This window comes from Pongo pygmaeus, chromosome Y (assembly GCF_028885625.2).
Source record: "Pongo pygmaeus isolate AG05252 chromosome Y, NHGRI_mPonPyg2-v2.0_pri, whole genome shotgun sequence".
NCBI lineage: Eukaryota > Metazoa > Chordata > Mammalia > Primates > Hominidae > Pongo > Pongo pygmaeus.
The window spans coordinates 955,317-980,538 of NC_072397.2; the positions used below are offsets into that span (position 1 = coordinate 955,317).

The window sequence follows — 25,222 nt, forward strand, 5'->3', positions numbered from 1 at the left end:
ATATGTATTTGTATATGTATATGTATTTGTATATGTATATGTATATGTATTTGTATATGTATATGTATATGTATATGTAATGTATTTGTATATGTATATGTATTTGTATATGTATATGTATATGTTTTTGTATATGTATATGTATATGTATATGTATATGTAATGTATTTGTATATGTATATGTATTTGTATATGTATATGTATATGTTTTTGTATATGTATATGTATATGTATATGTAATGTATTTGTATATGTATATGTATTTGTATATGTATATGTATATGTATATGTATTTGCATATGTATATGTATATGTATATGTATTTGTATTTGTATATGTATATATGTATAGGTATATGTATTTGTATATGTATATGTATATATGTATATGTATATGTATTTGAATATGTATATGTATTTGTATATGTATATATGTATACATATATATGCACTCTGTAACATTGCTAACACACACTATAAGATTGCTATCCACTATTAGCATCTATATATACATGCATACTATATAAGATTGCTATCCACTGTTAACATATATATACACATCTATATATATAGTACATATATAGAGTATATATATAGTACAAATATAGAGTATATATATAGTACATATATACAGTATATATATAGTACATATAGAGAGTATATATATATAGTATATATATACTCTATATATACTATATATAGAGTATATATATTATATATATACTCTATATATAGTATATATATACACTCTATATATAGTATATATATACTCTCTATACATAGTATATATATACTCTCTCTCTCTCTCTCTCTATATATATATATATAGTATATATATAAAATAAGATTGCTGGCCAGGCGCAGTGGCTCACACCTGTAATCCCAGCTACTTGCGAGGCTGAAGCAGGAGAATCATTTCATGGGAGGTGGAGGTTGCAGTGAGCTGATATCGCGCCACTGCGCTCCAGCCTGTGCAACAGAGTGAGACTCCATCTCAAAAAAAAAAAAAAAAAGCTGGGCACAGTGGCTCAGGCCTGCAATCCCAGCACTTTGGGGGGTCAAGGCGGGTGGATCACCTGAGGTCAGGAGTTCAAGACCGGCCTGGCCAACATGGTAAAACCCCATCTCTACTAAAAACACAAAAATCAGCGGAGTGTGGTGGCAGGCAGCTGTAATCCCAGGTACTCAGGAGGCTGAGGCAGGAGAATCGCTTGAACTCGGGAGGCGGAGGTTGCAGCGAGTCAAGATCACGCCACTGCACTCCAGCCTGGGAGACAGAGGGAGACTCCGTCTCAAAACAAACAAACAAACAAAAAATCCTCCGAGAAGCCAATGCTATGGAAACGGTACATGGACAGAACTGGGCACTCACAGAGTGGGCAGGTGGTTTTACAGCATTTTGGACGTCCTGCCTTAGCGTTTATGTGACAATGTTCAGGCACGAAAAGGAACGGGGAGTAAATCTCCTGGAGCAATTGGCTCCCATCTGCCATCAAGCCTTTGAACACAGAGACTCACGTCGGGGAAAGTTAGCATCGCGGTGGCTGCATTAGGCGGTGAGGCCGGCTCTTCAGAGGCTCCTAGCCCTACGATCATTGGCGTGGAGAATTCCCATCCATGGTGGTGTGGAGTCCCCGGGATACTCCCCTCTGTCTTTAAACATCAACGAGGATCCTGACGTTGACTTTGAGAGTGGTGTGTCCATCAAAACGCCACGTAGGAGCTGTCATTCATCACAAAGGTGAAGCCGCCGATTGTGACCACATCACCGCCTTGGAGGGGCTGGTGGGGAAGCTGGAGGGATCCCCGAGAGGCCTCTTTGTCCTCGGTCTGTGGGTCCAGCGTCCTGGGGGACTCAGCTTCAGTCTTGGCCAACTGGACCACCAGGGGCTCCTCGGGGCCACTTTCTTGCTCTGCACCTGCCATCTTGTTGAGGTGGGCCACGTTCTGGGTGTCTGTGATCCACTCCTACCAGGAAGAAACATTCTAGCTCAAACACAGTGGAGACAGCATAGACAGTGTCCTGAGCATCTGTACAGACGGTACCCACCGCAGACATCCCTGGAACCGGGAAGCTTCCCCAAGAAACAACGCCATTCCCAACAGAACAGGAAAACCCTCTCATCTGGGAGGTCTAAGCCCCTACAAAGCTCTTCTTTGGGGCTTGCAGGAGCTCTGACACCGATACCCTTGTAAACCGAAAATAAAATTCTTTTTTTTTGAGACGGAGTTTGCCCAGGCTGGAGTGCAATGGCACAATCTCGGCTCACCACAACCTCCGCCTCCCGGGTTCAAGCGATTCTCCTGCCTCAGCCCTCTGACTAGCTGAGATGACAGGCACCTGCCACCATGCCCGGCTAATTTTGTATTTTTAGTAGAGATGGGGTTTCTCCATGTTGGTCAGGCTGGTCTCGAACTCCCAACCTCAGGTGATCCACCCGAATCGGTCTCCCAAAGTGCTGGGATGAAAGGCGTGAGCCACTGCGCTCGGCCCCCAAAAATAAAATTCTAAGCCCTCCAACAGACTGACGGACTCTCCACTCAGCCAAGGTGATTTCAAAGTTAAGTTAAAACCTAGTTTGAGCCGGCCGGCTGCGGTGGCTCACGCCTGTAATCCCAGCACTTTGGGAGCCCGAGGTGGGTGGATCATGAGGTCAGGAGATCGAGACCATCCCGGCTAACACGGTGAAACCGCGTCTCTACTAAAAATACAAAAAATTAGCAGGCGCGGTGGTTCACGCCTGTAGTCCCAGCACTCTGGGAGGCCGAGGCGGGTGGATCACCCGAGGTCAGGAGTTCAAGAGCAGCCTGGCCAACATGGTAAAACCCTGTCTCTACTAAAAATACAAAAAATTAGCCGGGCATGGTGGCAGGTGCCTGTAGTCCCAGCTACTCAGGAGGCTGAGGCAGGAGAATGGCGTGAACCCGGGAGGCGGAGCTTGCAGTGAGCTGAGATCGCGCCACTGCACTCCAGCCTGGGCGACAGAGCAAGACTCTGTCTTAAAAAAAACAAAAAACAAAAAAAACCTAGTTTGAGTCATAATGGGAAGTCAGAGTTGGACATGCTTCTTTATACCATCTTCCCTTTGAAATTTGGACACAGCTGACCAGCATTAAAATCAACAGATAGGACACATAAGCTGGGCGCGGGGGCTCACGCCTGTAATCCCAGCACTTTAGGAGCCCAAGGTGGGTAGACTTAAGTTTGAGACCAGCCTGAACAACGTGGTGAAAAAACCTGTCTGTACTAAAAATACAAAAAATTAGCCAGGTGTGGTGGCGGGTGCCTGTAATCCCAGCTATTCGGGAGGCTGAGGCAGGAGAATCATTTGACCCCAGGAGGTGGAGGTTGCAGTGAGCAGAGATCAAACCACTTTTCTTTCTTCCTTCCTTTCTTCCTTTCTTTCCTTCTTTCTCTCTCTTTGTTTTTCCTTTCTTTTCTTTTTTATTCTCTCTCTTGGTGGAGAGGAGAAGAGACACAAGGAGAGGGCAGATACCTGGAAGTTCCCTTGGTGTATCTCAAAGAGCCCGGGGAAGATGGATTTCGGGTCTGGCACGCTGGGCATGAGAAACTTCTTCACTCTGAAATACAGACGGAGAGTGTGGTCAGGTCGGCCACAGCCCCGCAGGAAGGGTTGGCAAGAAGCACCTGCAGGGCATGGACCCCAGGGACAGACCAAGAACGGCAGAGCGGGGCCTTCTACGTGGACACATGTGTATCCTCCCCCTGCCCAGGGACCCTGCCTCTGGGGTCCTCATAAAGTTCCCACCAGGATACCGGGTGCGGTGGCTCACGCCTGTAATCCCAGCACTTTGGGAGGCCGAGGCGGGTGGATCACCTGAGGTCAGGAGTTCGAGACCAGCCTGGCCAACATGATGAAACCCCGTCTCTACTAAAAATACAAAAATTAGCCGGGCGTGGTGGCAGGCCCCTGTCATCCCAGCTACTCGGGAGGCTGAGGCAGGAGAATGGCGTGAACCCAGGAGGCAGAGGTTGCAGTGATCCGAGATCGCGCCACTGCACTCCAGCCTGGGCAACAGAGCGAGACTCCATCTCAAAAAAAAAACAAAAACAAAAACAAAAATTAGCCAGGTGTGGTGGCATCTGCCTGTAACCCCAGCTACTTGGGAGGCTGAGGCAGGAGAATCACTTGAACCTGGGAGGCAGAGGTTGCAGTGAGCCGAGATCATGCCACTGCACTCCAGCCGGGGCAACAGAGTGAGACTCCGTCTCAAAAATAATACAAAAATTAGCTGGGTGTGGTGGCGTCTGCCTGTAATCCCAGCACTTTGGGAGGCCGAGGTGGACGGATCTCCTGAGGTCAGGCGTTCAAGAGCAGCCTGGCCAACATGGTGAAACCCTGTCTCTACCAAAAATACAAAAATTAGCCGGACGCAGTGGCGGGCACCTGTAATCCCAGCTACTCGGGAGGCTGAGGCAGGAGAATTGCTTGAGCCCGGGAGGCGGAGGTTGCAGTGAGCCAAGATCGCACCACTGCAATCCAGCCTGGGTGACAGAGTGAGACTCAGTCTCAAAATAAATACATACATACATAAATAAATAAATAAGAAAATGACTCAACCTCCCAGCTACTTGAGAGGCTGAGGCAGGAGAATTGCTTGAACCTGGGAGGCGGAGGTTGCAGTGAGCCGAGATCATACCACTGCACTCCAGCCGGGGTGACAGAGGGAGATTCCGTCTCAAAATAAATACGTAAATAAATAACTAAATAAATAAGAAAATGACTCAACCTCCCAGCTACTCGAGAGGCTGAGGCAGGAGAATTGCTTGAACCCTGGAGGTGAAGGTTGCAGCGAGCCAAGATCGTGCCACTGCACTCCAGCCTGGGCAACAGAGTGAGACTCCGTCTCAAAATAAATACATAAATAAATATCTAAGAAAATGACTCAACCTCCCAGCTACTTGGGAGGCTGAGGCAGGTGAGTTGCTTGAACCTGGGAGGCGGAGGTTGCAGTGAGCCGAGATCGCGCCACTGTACTCCATCCAGCCTGGGTGACAGAGTGAGATTCCGTCTCAAAATAAATAAACACATCAATAAATAAATAAGAAAACGACTCAATCTCACATTTTTGAAAAGCGCTCTGTGGTCTGAAAGAATATTGTTTCGGCTAGAACTCTGACTGGATTCAAAGCCAAAAATTCAGTGACAGATGGAGCAAAGACAATATTAGATCTTGGACAATTCTTCCTGCTACCCTCTCCAAGTTGCCCAGCTTACCTGGACTTCTTTAGTTTTCTTTTTGAGAGACTGGATCGTGCTCTGTCATCCAGGCTGCAGTGCAGTGGTGCAATCACAGCTCACGGCAGCCTTAAACACCCAGACTCCGAGCCATCCGTCCACCTCAGCCTCCCAAATAGCTGGGACTACAAGTGCGCGCTACCACACCCAGCTAATTTTATTTTTTCTTTTTTTTCAGACAGAGTTTCACCCTTGTCACCCAGGATGGAGTATAATGGTGTGATCTCAGCTCACGGCAACCTCTGCCTCCTGGGTTCAAGTGATTCTCCTGCCTCAGCCTCCGGAGCAGCTGGGACTACAGGTGCGTGCTACTGCACCCGGCTAATTTTTATATTTTTAGTAGAGGTGGGGTTTCGCCAGGTTGGCCAGGCTAGTCTTGAACTCCAGACCTCAGGTGATCTGCCCGCCTCGGCCTCCTAAAGTGCTGGGATGACAGGCGTGAACCACCATGCCTGGCCCTAATTTTTGTATTCTTAGTAGATATAGGATATCACCATAATGGCCAGGCTGGTCTCGAACTTGTGACCTTGTGATCTGCCTGCCTCGGTCTCCCCAAGTGCTGGGATGACAGGTGTGAGCCACCGTGCCTGGCCCCTCAGAAATTTCTTGTAACGCACCATCAGAAAAGTAGGCATTGTATGGAAACTGAGGCCCAGGGAAATGACTCTATCAGGTGATTAATCTTTTTTCGTACTTCACAGACATTTTGAAAGCAGATCCCTCCACCCACGGGCGGCAGGAGTCATCCTTACCTCCATAATTTCCATAAAGAAAGAAGGAGGAGAGGCACCATCAGAAGGATGGCCAGGCTGGAAATTAAAATAAATCTGGACAGCTTTGGTGTGGGAGGCGTTGGTGTCTCTGCGCAGGAATCTGAAACAAAACGAAAAGGCGGCTGTAAGTTTTCAACATGATGTTACATCTCATCCCTAACCATCCTCCTCATTTTTTTGGTGTTTTTATTTTTTCTTGGTTGTTGTTTTTTGTCTTGTTTTGTTTTTTGTAAATATTCGTGTCAGCAAATCTTTTACTTATTTATTTATTTTTGAGACAGAACCTCACTCTGTTGCCCAGGCTGGAGTGCAGTGGCGCCATCTCAGCTCACTGCAACCTCCACCTCCTGCGTTCAAGTGATTCTCCTGTTTCAGCCTCCTGGGTAGCTGGGATTACAGGCACCTGCCACCACACTGGGCTAATTTTTGTATTTTTAGTAGAGATGGGGTTTCACCATGTTGGCCAGGCTGGTCTCGAACTCCAGACCTCAGGTGATCCGCCCACCTCAGCCTCTCAAAGTGCTGGGATCACAGACTTGAGCCAATGTGCCCAGCCCAGTCTGGTATTTTTAATACAGCAATTCTCCTGCCTCAGCCTCTCGAGTAGCTGGGACTACAGGCGTCTGCCACCACACCGGGCTAATTTTTGTATTTTTAGTAGACATGGGCCTATTTTTTGTTTTGTTTTGTTTTGTTTTTGAGATGGAGTCTCGCTCTGTCGCCCAGGCTGGAGTGCAGTGGCGTGATCTCAGCTCACTGCAAACTCCGCCTCCCGGGTTCACGCCATTCTCCTGCCTCAGCCTCCCGAGAAGCTGGGACTACAGGCGCCCGCCACCGCGCCAGGCTAATTTTTTTTGTATTTTTATTAAAGACAGGGTTTCACCATGTTAGCCAGGATGGTCTTGAACTCCTGACCTTGTGATCCGCCCGCCTCGGCCTCCCAAAGTGCTGGGATAACAGGCGTGAGCCACCGCGCCCGGCCCTATTTTTTTTTTTAAATGAATGTTAGTGTCAGCAAGTTTTGATTCCTATGGAAAATATCCTGGAAAGAGACACTGTGTCTCTGGACAAGAACACATCCCACAGCCACCCCCAGGAAGTAAGGGCAGGAACCTCTGGAGGCTTGTGGTTGCTGGAGGTCTTTACAGCATATGAGAGCTTGCTTTCGTCTGTGGATGGCTGTGCACCTTAAATCAAACCCCCTGAAAACATACGTTGAAGGCTGGGCGCGGTGGCTCACACCTGTCATCCCAGCACTTCGGGAGGCCGAGGCGGGCGGATCAGAAGGTCAGGAGTTCGAGACCAGCCTGGCCACTATGGGGAAACCCTGTCCCTACTAAGCATACAAAAATTAGCCGGGCTTGCTGGCGGGCACCTATAGTCCCAGCCACTCAGGAGGCTGAGGCAGGACAATCGCTTGAACGCGGGAGGCGGAGGTTGCAGTGAGCTGAGATCGCACCATTGCAGTCCAGCCTGGGAGACAGACTGAGACTCCCTCTCAAAATAAATAAATAAAAATAAAAACATTGAGTCGGCCGTGGTGGCGTGGACACTGTAATCCCAGCCACTCGGGAGGCTGAGGCGGGAGAATCGCTTGAACGTGGGAGACGGATGTTGCAGTGAGCTGAGAATGTTTCTCAAAAAAACAAAAGAAAGAAAACTCTCCCGAGTGAAAGCAGCCCGAGAATGACTCAAGGAGAGGAGCTGCTTTCAGATGGGGCCCTGGAGGATGACAGAAGGCTGAGCTTGCTCAGACATATCCTGCTCAGACACACCCTCCTGGGAAGGCAGGACACGCTCCCTCCCACCTCCCGGGAAGGCAGGACACCCCCCTTCTCACCTCCCCGGAAGGCAGGTCACCCTCCCTCTCACCTCCCGGGAAGGCAGGACACCCCCCTTCTCACCTCCCGGGAAGGCAGGACACCCCCCCTCCACCTCCCGGGAAGGCAGGACACCCCCCTTCTCACCTCCCGGGAAGGCAGGACACCCCCCTTCTCACCTCCCGGGAAGGCAGGTCACCCTCCCTCTCACCTCCCGGGAAGGCAGGACACCCTCCTTCTCACCTCCCGGGAAGGCAGGACACCCCCCCTCTCACCTCCCGGGAAGGCAGGACACCCCCCTTCTCACCTCCCGGGAAGGCAGGACACCCCCCCTCCACCTCCCGGGAAGGCAGGACACCCCCCTTCTCACCTCCCGGGAAGGCAGGACACCCCCCCTCTCACCTCCCCGGAAGGCAGGTCACCCTCCCTCTCACCTCCCGGGAAGGCAGGACACCCCCCTTCTCACCTCCCGGGAAGGCAGGACACCCCCCTTCTCACCTCCCCGGAAGGCAGGTCACCCCCCCCTCCCACCTCCCGGGAAGGCAGGACACCCCCCCCTCACCTCCCGGGAAGGCAGGACACCCCCCTTCTCACCTCCCCGGAAGGCAGGTCACCCTCCCTCTCACCTCCCGGGAAGGCAGGACACCCCCCTTCTCACCTCCCGGGAAGGCAGGACACCCCCCCCTCACCTCCCGGGAAGGCAGGACACCCCCCCTCTCACCTCCCGGGAAGGCAGGACACCCCCCCTCTCACCTCCCGGGAAGGCAGGACACCCCCCCTCTCACCTCCCGGGAAGGCAGGACACCCCCCTTCTCACCTCCCGGGAAGGCAGGACACCCCCCCTCTCACCTCCCGGGAAGGCAGGACACCCCCCTTCTCACCTCCCGGGAAGGCAGGACACCCCCCCTCCCACCTCCCGGGAAGGCAGGACACCCCCCTCCCACCTCCCGGGAAGGCAGGACACCCTCCCTCTCACCTCCCGGGAAGGCAGGACACCCCCCCCTCACCTCCCGGGAAGGCAGGACACCCCCCCTCTCACCTCCCGGGAAGGCAGGACACCCCCCCCTCACCTCCCGGGAAGGCAGGACACCCCCCTTCTCACCTCCCGGGAAGGCAGGACACCCCCCCTCTCACCTCCCGGGAAGGCAGGACACCCCCCCCTCACCTCCCGGGAAGGCAGGACACCCTCTCTCTCACCTCGAAGGCAGGACACACCCCTTCTCACCTCCCGGGAAGGCAGGACACCCTCTCTGTCACCTCCCGGGAAGGCAGGACACCCTCTCTCTCACCTCGAAGGCAGGACACACCCCTTCTCACCTCCCGGGAAGGCAGGACACCCTCTCTCTCACCTCCCGGGAAGGCAGGACACCCTCTCTCTCACCTCGAAGGCAGGACACCCCCCTTCTCACCTCCCGGGAAGGCAGGACACCCCCCTCTCACCTCCGGGGAAGGCAGGACATCCCCCCTCCCACCTCCCGGGAAGGCAGGACACCCTCTCTGTCACCTCCCGGGAAGGCAGGTCACTCTCCCTCTCACCTCCCGGGAAGGCAGGACACCCTCTCTGTCACCTCCCGGGAAGGCAGGTCACCCTCCCTCTCACCTCCCGGGAAGGCAGGACACCCTCCCTCTCACCTCCCGGGAAGGCAGGACACCCCCCCTCCCACCTCCCGGGAAGGCAGGACACCCTCCCTCTCACCTCCCGGGAAGGCAGGACACCCCCCCTCCCACCTCCCGGGAAGGCAGGACACCCTCTCTCTCACCTCCCGGGAAGGCAGGACACCCCCCCTCCCACCTCCCGGGAAGGCAGGACACCCTCTCTCCCACCTCCCGGGAAGGCAGGACACCCCCCCTCCCACCTCCCGGGAAGGCAGGACACCCCCCCTCCCACCTCCCGGGAAGGCAGGACACCCCCCTCTCACCTCCCGGGAAGGCAGGACCCCCCCTCTCACCTCCCGGGAAGGCAGGACACCCTCCCTCTCACCTCCCGGGAAAGCAGGACACCCCCCCTCCCACCTCCCGGGAAGGCAGGACACCCTCTCTGTCACCTCCCGGGAAGGCAGGTCACCCTCTGTCTCACCTCCCGGGAAGGCAGGACACCCTCTCTGTCACCTCCCGGGAAGGCAGGTCACCCTCTCTCTCACCTCCCGGGAAGGCAGGACACCCCCCCTCCCACCTCCCGGGAAGGCAGGACACCCCCCCTCCCACCTCCCGGGAAGGCAGGACACCCCCCCTCTCACCTCCCGGGAAGGCAGGACACCCCCCTTCTCACCTCCCGGGAAAGCAGGACACCCTCCCTCTCACCTCCCGGGAAAGCAGGACACCCCCCCTCCCACCTCCGGGGAAGGCAGTGGCTATGCCTACTCCAGGCTGGTGACAAGGCTATGGGACACTGCCGCGTAACAAGCATTACCCCGAATCTCGCCTCTCTGCCAGCACGTCACCTCTGACCAGTCGCTTGGGTATGTGTCTGGCCCATATGAGTCCTCCATAGCCTTCACCCTGACCCAGAAAGAGTAACACTTCTCGGCATCCAAGCCTTCTATGGTGACGTTGCAGGTATTTTCCTGTTTGGACTGGAGAAACACACATACACACACACACACACACACACATAATGATTAGTGACGGAACCTGTCTGTCCGGAGTTTTCCTTCCGGAGGGTTCGCAGTCTCACTGACTTCAAGAATGCAGCCGCGAGGCCGGATGCGGTGGCTCACACCTGTAAACCCAACGCTTTGGGAGGCCGAGGCGGGTTTATCACCTGAGGTCGTGAGTTCGAGACCAGCCTGGCCAACGTGGTGAAACCCCATCTCTACTAAAAATATAAAAATTAGTCGGGCAAAGTGGTGGGAACCTGTTATCCCAGCTACTCGGGAGGCTGAGGCAGGAGAATCGCTTGAACCTGGGAGGCGGAGGTTGCAGTGAGCCGAGATCACACCACAGAACTCCAGCCTGGGCGACAGAGCCAGACTGCGTCTAAAAAAGAAAAAAGAGATGGGGTCTCGCTCTGTTGCCCAAGCTGGTCAACAGCTCCTGGGCTCAATCGATCCTCCTGACTTGGCCTCCAACAGTACTGGGATTACAGGCATGAGCCACGGTGCCTGGCCTGTATTTACTTTATTATCATTTTAAAATAGTATTTATTTATTTACTGAGACAGAGTCTTGCTCGGTTGCCCAGGCTGGAGTGCAGTGGTGTGGTCTCGGCTCACTGCAACCTCTGCCTCCCGGGTTCAAGCAATTCTTGTGCCTCAGCCTCCAGAGTAGCTGGGATGACAGGCGCCCGCCACCACGCTCGGCTAATTTTTGTATTTTTAGTAGAGACGGGGTTTCACCATGTTGGCCAGGCTGGTCTCGAACTCCTGACCTCAGGGGATCCACCCTCCTCGGCCTCCCAAAGTGCTGGAATTAAAGGTGTGAGCCACTGTGTCCAGCCTGTATCTATATATCTTTACAGATATAAATGGATATAAAGATACAGATAAATGTTCCATTCTATGTATCAGTTTATACACATATTGTATATATATGTTTGTACATATATGTACCAATAAGATATCTTTATATGTATATTTATATGTGTGTGTATACGTGTATATATAAGCTGTGTATATAAGGTGTGTATATATAAGCTGTGTGTATATATGTGTGTATATAAGGTGTATATATCTGTGTATATGTAAGCTGTGTATAGAAGGTGTGTATGTATCTATGTGTATATATTTGTGTGTATAAAAGATGTGTATATATGTATGTGTATATATATGTGTAGATATAAGCTGTGTATCTATATGTGTGTGTATATATATGTGTATATAAGCTGTGTATATAAGGTGTGTACATACACGTGTGTATAGATATGTGTATATAAGCTGTGTATATAAGGTGTGTATATACATGTGTGTATATATATGTGTATATAAGCTGTGTATATATGTGTGTATACATATGTGTGTATATAAGGTGTGCACATATATGTGTATATATAAGCTGTGTATATAAGGTGTGTATATACATGTGTGTATATATATGTGTATATAAGCTGTGTATATATGTGTGTATACATATGTGTGTATATAAAGTGTGCACATATATGTGTATATATAAGCTGTGTATATAAGGTGTGTATATACATGTGTGTATATATATGTGTATATAAGCTGTGTATATATGTGTGTATACATATGTGTGTATATAAAGTGTGCACATATATGTGTATATATAAGCTGTGTATATAAGGTGTGTATATACATGTGTGTATATATATGTGTATATAAGCTGTGTATATATGTGTGTATACATATGTGTGTATATAAAGTGTGCACATATATGTGTATATATAAGCTGTGTATATAAGGTGTGTATATACATGTGTGTATATATATGTGTATATAAGCTGTGTATATAAGGTGTGTATATACGTGTGTATATATATGTGTATATAAGCTGTGTACATATGTGTGTATATAAAGTGTGCACATATATGTGTATATATAAGCTGTGTATCTATATGTGTGTGTATATATGTGTATATATAAGCTGTGTATACAAGATGTGTACGTGTGTGTGTATATATGTGTGTGTACAGACACATATCAGTAGATATACAGTCATGCATTGCTTAACGGTGGGGACATGTTCTGAGAAATGCACTGTGAGGTGATTTCTTCATTATGAGAATATTCTAGAGTTTACTTACAGACACCTAGCTGGTCTAGCCCCCTGCACACCTAAGCTGTATAGTAAATTGCTCCTCAGCTACACACCTGTACAGCACGTTACTGTACTGAATACTGCAGACAAACCTAATGCAAGGGTAAGTATTTGTGTATCTAAACATAGAAAAGCTACAGGAAAAATATGGTATAGAAGAAAATAATTGGGACAGCTGAATAGGACAGCTGTGTGATAATCATAGGAGATCACCATGATATATGCAGTCTGCTGATGACCAAAAGATCGCTAGGCAGCACATGAGTGTGTGTGTGTGTGTGTGTGCCTGTGTGTGTCTGTGTATGCCTGTCTGTTTCTGTGTGTGTCTGTGTGTGTGCCTGTGTGTGTCTGTCTCTGTGTGTCTGTGTGTGTGTCTGTGCATGTGTGTGCGTGTGTGTGTGTGTCTGTGTGTGTCTGTGTGCCTGTGTTTGTGTGTCTGTGTGTGTCTGTGTGTAGAGACAGATGTGTAGAGATAGAGATAGAGATAGGATTAGAGGTAGATAGATAAAGAAATCATAGATAAATAGATAAAACAGAGAGATGACAGATTTGATAGATGATACATAGATGATAGAGAGACGATAGAGAGATAGATAGATAGATGATACACAGACAGATGATAGAGGGATAAATAGATGACAGATAGATAGATAATACATAGATGATAAAGTAGATAGATAGATGATACAGACAGATGATAGAGAGATAAATAGATGACAGATAGATAGGTAATACATAGATGATAAAGTAGATAGATAGATAGATGATACATAGATAGATAGAGATGGATAGATGATAGATATATAGATAGAGATGATAGTTGAACTACATAGAGATAGGGATGATATACATAGATGATTGATAGGACATAGATAAAAGAGAGTTGGTAGGTAAAATATATATGGGATAGAGCAATAGAGAGATAGATAGAACCAAGAGAGTTAATAGATAAAATAGATGACAGATTGAAAGACAGAGAGAGACATAAGATAGAATGAAATAGATAGATAGATAGATAGATAGATAGATAGATAGATAGATAGATTGATAGATAGATGACAGATTGAAAGACAGAGATAGGGAGAGATAAAATAGAATGATATAGACAAGATAGATCACAGATTGAAAGAGATAGAGATAAAATAGAATGATACAGATAGATAGATGATAGATTGAAAGACAGAGATAGGGAGAGATAAAATAGAATGATATAGACAAGATAGATCACAGATTGAAAGAGATAGAGATAAAATAGAATGATACAGATAGATAGATGATAGATTGAAAGACAGAGATAGAGAGAAATACAATAGAATGATATAGCTAGATAGACGGAAAGACAGATAAAATAGAATGATACAGATAGATACATACATAGATGATAGATTGAAAGAGATAGAGAGAGATAAAATAGAATGATGTAGATACACAGACGATAGATTGAAAGACAGAGATAGAGAGAAATAAAATAGAATGAGATAGATAGATGATAGATTGAAAGACAGAGATAGAGAGAAATAGATTGATATAGATAGATAGATGATAGATAGATAGATAGAAAGACAGAGAGACAAAATAGAATGATATAGAGAGATAAAATAGAATGATATAGATAGATAGATAGATAGATAGATAGATAGATAGACAGACAGACAGACAGACAGACATATTATTGGTTCTCTTTCTCTGGAGACCCCTCAGAGACACAGAGAGAAACATGAAAAAGCTAAGCTGGACTAGAGCTCTCTCAGGAAGTGGAATTCAGGAAGGTTTAGACAGAGGGGACCGGGGTCTGATGAAAGAGCGAATCCCACAGTCCGCACCTGGGGGACGCTCAGCCACCATCGCCCTGAGTCGCAGCCACCCTGCTCACCTGCCACTCCATGTCGAAGGGGCTCCGGTACTGAACCTCATAGAGGAGATCCCCGTAGGACAGGTCAGAACACGTCACCGTCACCGCGTCCTGATGCCACGAAAAGCTCACGTGCTTTGGGGAACTGGGTTTCACTGAGAAGAAGAAATAACAGAAGCGACATCCCTCCTCTCTGAGCTGATTGTGACAGGCTGACCTCATCCCCTTTCTCTAGCCTGTACCCCTCCTCCCCTTAATACCTTATGGGACTTGGGGTTCGCCCATCCTCATTACTTTTATAGGAGAAGCTTCCACCAGAGCTCTGAGAACCTGTAGGTTTGTGAAGGAAGGAACTCTCTAAAATTCTGTGGAAAATGTCCTGTGTGTCTGTTATGGGCTAAATTAAGTCCCCCACAAAAATATATGTTAAAATCCCAACTCCCCAGAAACTCAGAATGGGACTGTATTTAAAAATAGGATCCTTTAGAAGGCCGAGGCGGGCAGATCACCTGAGGTCGGGAGTTTGAGACCAGCCTGGCCAACATGGTGAAACCCCGTCTCCACTAGAAATACAAAATTAGCCGAGCGTGGTGGCAGGCGCCTGTAATCCCAGCTACTTGGGAGGCTGAGACAGGAGAATCGCTTTAACCCCAGAGGTGGAGGTTGCAGTGAGCCAAGATGGAGCCACTGCACTCCAGCCTGGCCCAAAAGAGCAAAACTCTATCTTAAAAAAAAAAAAGTTTCCATCTGGCTGGACACACTGGCTCACGCCTGTAATCCCAGCACTTTGGGAGGCCAAGGCGGGTGGATTACCTGAAGTCAGGAGTTCAAGACCAGCCTGGCCAATATGCTAAAACCCCGTTTCTACTAAAAATACAGGCGTGGTGGCGGGCGCTTGTAATCCCAGCTATTAGTGAGGCTGAGGCAGGAGAATCGCTTGAACCCGGGAGGTGGAGGTTGCAGTCAGCCTAGATTGAGCCACTGCACTCCAGCCTGGGTGACAGAGCAAGACTCTGTCTCAAAAATAAAAAAAAGGATCATTATAGATTCAGTTAGTTAGGATGAGGTCATACTGGAGAAGGAAGGGTTCTAAATCCAATGACAGGTGTCCTTCTCAGAGACAGACGAGGAGACACAGACACAGAAGAGAAAGCCACGTGGAGATGGAGGCAGAGACTGGAGTGACGTAGCCACAAGCCCAGGGACACCTGGAGCCCCCAGGAGCTGGGAGGGGCAGGAAGGACCCTCCCTTAGAACCTCCAGAGGGAATGCGGCTCTCAGACATCTCCATCTCAGACTTGTGGGCTTCAGAACTGGGAGAGAATAAATTTCTGCTGTTTTAAGCCTCCAGTTTGTGGTGACCTATTATAGCCCAGGAAACGCACCCAGTATCTATAAGTAATTTTGCAAATAAAGAGTTTGTAGTTCACACTAGATTCTCAAACAGATCCGTTTCCCCTACCTCTAAAAACTAAAAAAGTAAAAAAGAACCACAGCCTTACAGAATTCCAGGATAAAGAATAAACATTTTGGAAACAGGGTTTCCCTACATTTGTCCCTCATTTCCTCACCCGAGACTTAACAGCCAGTTCTCAATGCACATAAGAAAACCTGCCAGGTGCGGTGGCTCATGCCTGTCATCCCAGAAGTTCGGGAGGCCAAGGCAGGGGGATCTCTTGAGCCCAGAAGTTTGAGATCAGCCTGGGCAACATGGTGAGACCCCATGAGAAAGTTTGCCAGGCGTGGTGGTGTGTGTCTGTTGTCTCAGCTACTCTGGAGGCTGAGGTGGGAGGATCGCTTGAGCCCAGGAGGTGGAGGCTGCAATGAGCTGTGATTGCATCACTGCACTCCAGCCTGGGCAACAGAGCAAAACTCTCTCTTTCAAAAAAAAAAAAAAAAAAAAAATGAAAATCCAGTGAGTGGGATGAGGGTGAGAGAGTATTTCCAGCTCCCTCTGTGTGTGTGTGTGTGTGTGTGTGTGTGTGTGTGTGTGTGTGTGTGTAGGCAGGGCACCAGAGGGCATCTCTAATTAATTCCCTTATTTTATTTTATTTATTTATTTATTTGAGATGGAGTTTCGCTCTTGTTGCCCAGGCTGGAGTGCGATGGCGCAATCTCGGCTCACCACAAACTCCGCCTCCCAGATTCAAGTGATTCTCCTGCCTCAGCTTCTCGAGTAGCGGGGATTACAGGCGTGCGCCACCAAGCCCGGCTAATTATGTATTTTTAATAGAGATGGAGTTTCTCCATGTTGGTCAGGCTGGTCTCGAATTCCTCATGTCAAGTGATACCCCTGCCTCGGCCTCCCAAAGTACTGGGATTACAGGCGTGAGCCACCGCTCTGGGCCTTATTTATTTTTAAATAATGAATTTATAAATTGCCCAGGCTGGAGTGCAGTGGCACCATCTTGACTCACTGCAGCCTCTGCCTCCCGGGTTCAAGCAATTTCCCTGCTTCAGCCTCCCGAGTAGCTGGGATTACAACCATGCGCCACCACGCCTGGCTAATTTTTTTTTTATTATTTTTAGTAGAGATGGGGTTTCACCATGTTGGCAAGGCTGGTCTCGAACTCCAGACTTCAAGTGATCCGCCCGCCTTGGTCTTCCAAAGTACTGGGATTACAGGCGTGAGCCACCGCTCTGGGCCTTATTTATTTTTAAATAATGAATTTATAAATTGCCCAGGCTGGAGTGCAGTGGCACCATCTTGGCTCACTGCAGCCTCTGCCTCCCGAGTTCAAGCAATTTCCCTGCCTTAGCCTCCCAAGTAGCTGGGATTATAAGCGTGAGCCACCACGCCCGGCGAATTTTTTTTTTTTTTTTGTAGAGATGGGGTTTCACCATGTTGGCGAGGCTGGTCTCGAACTCCAGACCTCAAGTGATCCGCCCGCCTTGGCCTCCCAACGTACTGGGATCACAAGCGTGAGCCACCGCGCCCGGCCTTTAATTCATTCCCTTAAATCACAGTCTCCCGGGGTTATCTGGTCTCCCCACTAGGGGCAGATTCAATCCCCAACCAGTGTGCGTGTAAGAGGGAACGTCCTAGAAGGCCAGTTTCTTCCCACTTGGACTCAGGAACTGGGCACTGGGCTCTAGTGGCCAATGGTCCATGAGCTTGATTTTCAGAACTTACTGAAAGTAACTGAAGGTAATGAGCTGAAGGGGCACTGAAAAGTGTGCTGGGCTTGCTTTTCAGTCGTTACGGTAATCATTGATCCCGCGACTTGCGAGAGCTTGCTTTTCGGTACTTATGGTAATCAGCTGACGGAAGTACTGAAAAGCATGTTGAGCTTGCTTTTCAATAGTTATGGTAATCATTGATCCCGGGACTTGAGAGAGCTTGCTTTTTCAGTACTTACGGTAATCAGCTGAAGGAAGTACTGAAAAGTATGGTGAGCTTGCTTTTCACTAGTTATGGTAATCATTGATCCCGCGACTTGCGAGAGCTTGCTTTTCGGTACTTATGGTAATAAGCTGAAGGAAGTACTGAAAAGCATGTTAAGCTTGCTTTTCAATAGTTACGGTAATCATGGATCCGGTTATTTGCATGAGCTTTTGTATTTATGGCAATAAGCTGAAGGAAGTAGTGAAAAGGATGCTGGGCTTGCTTTTCAATAGTTACGGGAATCACTGATCCTGCGACTTGCGAGAGCTTGCTTTTCAGTACTTATGGTAATAAGCTGAAGGAAGTACTGAAAAGCATGGTGAACTTGCTTTTTAATAGCTACGGTAATCACTGATCCAGTGACTTGCATGAGTTTGCTTTTCAGTACTTATGATAATAAGCTGAAGGAAATACGAAAAGCATTGTGAGCTTGCTTTTCCATAGTTACGGTAATCATGGATCCGGTGATTTGCATGAGCTTTTCCAGTACTTACGGTAATAAGCTGAAGTAAGTAGTGAGAAGCATGTTGGGTTGCTTTTCAATAGTTATGGTAATCATTGATCCAGCGACTATCATGAGATTGCTTTTCAGTACTTAGGGTGATCAGCTGAAAGAAGTACTGAAAAGCGTGCTGAGCTTGCTTTTCAATTGTTACGGTAATCATTGATCCCGCGACTGACATGAACTTGCTTTTCATTACTTACGGTAATAAGCTGAAGGAAGTACTGAAAAGTGCTTTTCAATAGTTATGGTAATCATGGATCCGGTGATTTACATGAGCTTTTCAGTACTTACGGTAATAAGCTGAAGGAAGTAAAGTATGCTGGGTTGCTTTTCAATAGTTACGGTAATCATCGATCCAGCGACTATCATAAGATTGCTTTTCAGTACTTACGGTAATCAGCTGAGGGAAGTACTGAAAAGCATGCTGAGCTTGCTTTTCAATTGTTACGGTAATCATGGATCCGGCGATTTGCATGAGCCTTTCAGTACTTACGGTAATAAGCTAAAGGAAGTACTGAAAAGCATGCTGAGCTTGCTTTTCAATTGTTACGGTAATCATTGATCCCGCCGCTGGCAGGAACTTGCTTTTCATTACTTACGGTAATAAGCTTTAGGAAGTACTGAAAGGCATGGTGAGCTGGCTTTACAATACTTACGGTAATAAACGATCCAGCGACTTGCGGTGAAAACGGGGTGCGTTCCGTTCCTGATGGAGAAATAGAGAATGTCGTCTCGCTGCTCTGCGTCTAGGAGGCACCCCGAAGTGTGATCTTCCTGGAGAAGGTAGTTGGTGCACTGATCATAGGCCTCATCACCGCTGAATCTGTGATTTAAAACGACGACCATTTAGCAACAAAACAAAAGAGCACCTCTTATTTATTTAGAGATGGGGTCTTGCTCTTGTCGCCCAGGCTGGAGTGCAATGGCGTGATCTCGGCTCACTGCAACCTCCGCCTCCCGGGTTCAAGCCATTCTCCTGTCTCAGCCTCCTGAGTAGCTGGGATTACAGGCACCTGCCACCATATACAGCTAATTTTAGTAGTTTTACTGGAGACGGGGTTTCACCATGTTGGGGCCAGGCTGGTCTGGAACTCCTGACCTCAGGTGATCCACACACCTTGGCCTCCCAAAGTGCTGGGATTAGAGGTGTGAGCTACCACACCCGGCTTTTTTTTTTTTTTTTTAAGACGGTGTCTCGCTCTGTCCCTGAGGCTGGAGTGCAGTGAGTGGTGCGATCTCTGTTCATTGCAATGTCTGCCTCCCGGGTTCAAGCGATTCTCCTGCCTCAGCCTCCTGAGTAGCTGGGATTACAGGCACCTGCCGCCACGCCCGGCTAATTTTTGTATTTTTAGTTGCGATGGGGTTTCACCATGTTGGCCAGGATGGTCTGGAACTCCTGATCTCAGATGATCCACCCACCTCGGTCTCCCAACGGTGAGTCTTATTTTCCAAATAACTTCCTTTTAAAATTTCCCTGTTCTGTACGCTTTGCCGTTTATCTCTTTTGTAGTCAAACTGAAGAATCAACCACCCATGACTAAATTTATTGGAAAAACCCTTCCTGCAATGTTCGCACGCATACTTCTGGGTGTCTAACTAAGCCAAAGTAAAACTAAAAATCACATCAGGGAGACACAGGGTTGGGGGTAGCCCCGAGTAAGGGTATGAAATGTTTCAGAGACTGAGTCTTTCCCTCCCCGGCTGCCTAGCAGATAAGACTTCAAGTTCACCCAGAGCTCTGGGTGAACAAAACTCTCTGCTAATCTCCCGTGAAGAATCTAGGTGATTTTCAGTCCGGATGCCGTGACTCACGCCTGTCATCCCAGCACTTTGGGAGGCCGAGGCAGGTGGGTCACATGAAGTCAGGAGTTTGAAACCAGCCTGGCCAACATGGTGAAACACGATCTCTACTAAAAATACAAAAATTAGCCTGGCGTGGTGGCAGGTGCCTGTAATCCCAGCTACTCAGGAGGCTGAGGCAGGAGAATTGCTTGAACCTGGGAGGCAGAGGTCGCAGTGAGCCGAGATTGCGCCACCACACTCCAGCCTGGCAACGGAGTGAGACTCCTACTCAAAATAAAAACAAATAAAAAAAAGAATGTAGGTGATTTTGAGAGTGAGTCAGCCATCCCTTGGCAAGAAAGTTTGGAGCAATGAGATTGTAGTTGTGGTGAGGGCTGAGGGTTTCACAGAACAAACATTCCGGCTTGCACAGTGTGATGCTTTACACTTTTGTTCTCAAGTATTTCCAATCGCTGACGGCTCAGAAGAGCGATTCCCCAGGCGTGGGGTTTGCTTTCTGGGGGCCACTTACCTGTAGTGGAAAGTCAGGTTGGTCCTGGAGTATTTGCTGGCATTCCACGTCACCTGCACGGTTTCTAAATTGAAGTAGATGATCTGAATCTGTACTCCTTCTCCTAGATAGAGACACATGAAGTTCATGGTGAGGCAACTCTATTTTATTTTTTATTTTTTTAAGTTTATTTTTCTTTGTGAGACGGAGTCTTGCTCTGTCGCCCAGGCTGGAGTGCAGTGCTGCGATCTTGGCTCACTGCAACCTCCGCCTCCAGGGTTCAAGCGATTCTCCTGCCTCAGCCTCCCGAGTAGCTGGGATTACAGGCACCTGCCACCACACCCAGCTAATTTTTTTGTATTTTTAGTATAGATGGGGTTTCACCATGTTGGCCAGGATGGTCTCGATCTCCTGACCTCGTGATCCGCCCGCCTCAGCCTCCCAAAGTGCTGGGATGACAGGTATGAGCCACTGCGCCCGGCCTATTTTATTTTATTTTATTTTATTTTATTATTTTATTTTATTTTATTTTTTATTATGTGAGACAGACTCTCGCTCTGTTGCCCAGGCTGGAGTGCAATGGCATAATCTCAGCTCACTGCAACCTCCGCCTCCCGAGTTCAAGCGATTCTCCTGCCTCAGCCACCTGAGTAGCTGGGATTACAGGCACCTGCCACCACACCTGGCTAATTTTTGTATTTTTAGTAGAGATGGGGTTTCACTGTGTGAGCCAGGATGGTCTCTATCTCCTGACCTCGTGATCCGCCCACCTCATCCTCCTAAAGTGCTGAGATTACAGGCGTGAGCCACCGCACCCAGCTGCCTTTTTGTTTTTGTTTTTGCAAAAGGTAAGTTCACCCACTAGTGTCATGCACAGATGTGAGCATCAATCATGTATCCAACAACACATCCCCTGTGGATACCTAAGGTGGCATCGGAAACTGTCCCCATCCATCCACCTTACTGTCTTTCTCAAAACACCACACACACCAACTACAGAAATGGACCAGCCGGGTGCAGTGGCTCACGTCTGTAATCTTAACGCTGGGAGGCCGAGGCAGGTGGATCACCTGAGGTCAGGAGTTCGAGACTAGCCTGGCCAACATGGTGAAACCCCGTCTCTACTAAAAACACACAAAAATGAGCTGTGCATGGTGGCGGGTGCCTGTAATCCCAGCTACCCGGGAGGCTGAGGCAGGAGAATGGCTTGAACCCGGGAGGCAGAGGTTGTAGTGAACCGAGATTGCGTCACTGCACTCCAGCCTGGGCGACACAGCAAGACTCTGTATTAAAAAAACAGAAAGGAAAAGAAATGGGCCAACCATAAAGAAGTCTTTCTATCTTTGCTTGGAAGGTGCATAGACTTCAGTAGGTTTGATGTTTCAAGAGGTCTGGATTTGTAATTCCGAACGCGGACAATGGAAATATTTTAGGATTGAGCAAACATATAATGATAGTTTGGATAATGAAAGCCAAGTCTCTCTCTCTTTTTTTTTTTTTTTTTTTTCAGACGGAGTCTTGCTCTGTCGCCCAGGCTGGAGTACAGTGGCGTGATCTCTGCTCACTGCAAGCTCCGCCTCCCGGGTTCGCGCCATTCTCCTGCCTCAGCCTCCCGAGTAGCTGGGACTACAGGCGCCCGCCACCACACCCGGCTAATTTTTTGTATTTCTTAGTAGAGACGGGGTTTCACCGTGTTAGCCAGGATGGTCTCGATCTCCTGACCTTGTGATCCACCCGCCTCGGCCTCCCAAAGTGCTGGGATTACAGGCATGAGCCACAGCGCCCGGCCAAGTCTCTCACTGTCAAAGAAGTGAGTTACAGGTTTGGAAAGATGGGGTACAGTGAACCTTGTCATGTTGGGTTCTAAGTGGAGGTATCTGGAGGATAGATAGATACAGATAGATAGATAAATGGTAATGTTAGATAGATAGAATTATATAGATGATGATAGAAATAGTTAGACAAACAGACTCAGATAGATAGGGATGGGTAGGTAGATGGATGAATCAATGGACACGTGGGTGTATAGGTGGAAGACAAGTGGATGGGTGGGTGGATGGGTGAGTGGATGGATGAATAAATGGATGAACAAATACACAGGTGGATGGGTGGATGGATGCATGGATAGATGGATACGTAGATGTGTACATGGATGGGTGGGTAGGTGGATGGATGGATGGACGGATGGATGGATGGATGGATGGATATGTAGATGTGTACACGGATGGGTGGATAGATGAATGAGTGGATGAAAGTGTGGGTGAATGCATAGGCGGATGGATGGTTTGATGGGTGTGTGGATGGATGTATTGACGGATGGATGGTGGGTGGATGGATGGATAGATGGATAAGTGGATGAAAGGGTAGGTGGATGGGTGGGTGGATGAGTGAGTGGATGGATGAATAAATGGATGAATAGATACATAGGTGAATGGGTGGATGGATGGATGCATGGATAGATGGATACGTAGTTGTGTACATGGATGGATGGGTGGGTGGACGGATGGATGGATGGATGGATGGATAAGTGGATAAAACTGTGGGTGAATGCATGAGTGGATGGATGGTTTGATGGGTAGGTGGATGGATGTATTGGTGGATGGATGGATAGATGGATAAGTGGATGAAAGGATGGGTGGGTGGATGAGTGAGTGGATGGATGAATAAATGGATGAACAGATACATAGGTGGGTGGATGGATGGATGGATGGACGGACGGATGGATGGATGGATGGATAGATGGATACGTAGATGTGTACATGGATGGGTGGGTGGATGGATGGATAGATGGATGGATGGATGGATGGATAGATGGATACGTAGATGTGTACATGGATGGGTGGGTGGATGGATGGATAGATGGATGGATGGATGGATGGATGGATGGATGCATGGATAGATGGATACGTAGATGTGTACATGGATGGGTGGGTGGGTGGGTGGATGGATGGATGGGTAGACAGATGGATAAGTGGATAAAAGTGTGGGTGAATGCATGGCTGGATGGACGGATGGATGGACGGATGGATGGGTGGATGGACGGATGGATGGACGGATGGATGGGTGGATGGACGGATGGATGGGTGGATGGATGGGTGGATGGACGGATGGATGGGTGGATGGATGGGTGGATGGATGGATGGATGATAGATGGGTGGATGGACGGATGGATGGGTGGATGGGTGGGTGGATGGATGGATGGATGGATGATAGATGGGTGGATGGTGGATGGATGGATGAGTGAATGAAAGGGTGGGTGGATGGATGGCTGGGTGGGTGAATGTATGAGTGGATGGATCGTTTGATAGATGGGTGGATGGATATATTAGTGGATGGATCAGTGAATAATAGATGGATGGACGGTGGATGGATGGGTGATGAATGGGAAAAGATAGATGAGATACATGATGGATAGATTAAAAATGAATATATCTACCAATCAATCAATCAATAGATAAACACACACACGCACACACACAGTTCCTAGTTCTGGCCACCGAAAGGGCATATAAGCAGTGGATATTCCAGGAGCAGTAAGTACACTTATTATTCATGTATTTACTTATAAATATGTTTCGTCCCAGCTACTTGGGAGGCTGAGGCAGGAGAATCGCTTGAACCCAGGAGGTGGAGGTTGCAGTGAGCCGAGATCGTGCCACTGCACTCCAGCCTGGGCGACAAGAGCGAGACTCCGTCTCAAAAAAAAAAAAAGAAAAAAGAAACGTCCACGCTCATTGTTTAAGTTTTACAAAATAAAGAGTGCCTGGTTGCAAAGGAAACCACAGACCAAAATACAACAAGAAGAGGGTGTTTAAATAAAGGATATTTTACGCAGGCGAGTGGTTAAAGCTTACCTGTGCCTACTTGCCCCGAAGCCATCCAGCCTCCCAGCAGAAAGACGGCAGCTCCCCACAGCAGAACGAACCACCCCATGCCTGAAACAGGAGTGGAGAGTGAGGTCCTCGGGGACCTACGACGAACAGATCGCTCATGACTCATAGGCAGAGGTCACCATCGATTTTCAAAAGTCAGAAAGGAAACTAGGGAAAGGATTACAGGCAGGAAGCACAGTGACAGTTGATTTTAAAAGATACGCTTGTCAAGAACACACACACACACACACACACACACACACATCAATCCGGGATCAGGACTGCCACACACACTGCTGAGCTGAGCCCTCCCCTTCCCTCCCCCTCCCCCTCCCATCTCCTCCCTCTCCCCTGCATTCCCTTCCCTTCCCTCCCTCTCCCCTCCCCTCCCTCTCCCCTCTCTGTTCCCCTCCCCACTCTCCTCCCCTCCCCTCCCTTCCCTTCCCCTCCCCTCCCCCCTCCCCCTCCCCTCCCTTCCCTTCCTTTCCCTCCCCCTCCCCCTCCCATCTCCTCCCTCTCCCCTGCATTCCCTTCCCTTCCCTCCCTCTCCCCTCCCCTCCCTCTCCCCTCTCTGTTCCCCTCCCCACTCTCCTCCCCTCCCTCCCTTCCCCCTTTCCCTTCCCCTCCCCTCCCCCCTCCCCCTCCCCTCCCTTCCCTTCCTTTCCCTCCCTCTCCCCCTCCCCCCTTCCCAACCCCCTTCCATCACCTCCCCTTTGTCCCCCTCCCCTCTCCCCTCCCCTCTATCCCCTC

General features: G+C 48.7%; 1 protein-coding gene across 1 annotated transcript; it reads right to left on the bottom strand.

Annotated features, from left to right (window-relative positions):
- Positions 1–1,059: 1,059 nt before the first annotated feature.
- On the bottom strand, positions 1,060–24,628 carry LOC129025389 (cytokine receptor-like factor 2). The gene is made up of 8 exons (XM_054473414.1): positions 24,455–24,628; positions 20,622–20,724; positions 18,964–19,130; positions 14,439–14,572; positions 10,264–10,426; positions 6,013–6,133; positions 3,497–3,581; positions 1,060–1,967 (listed from the first exon to the last, which is right to left on the bottom strand). Exons 1-8 carry the CDS (start codon positions 24,597–24,599, stop codon positions 1,704–1,706), a joined length of 1,182 nt encoding a protein of 393 aa, XP_054329389.1. The 5' UTR covers positions 24,600–24,628; the 3' UTR covers positions 1,060–1,703.
- Positions 24,629–25,222: the final 594 nt, after the last annotated feature.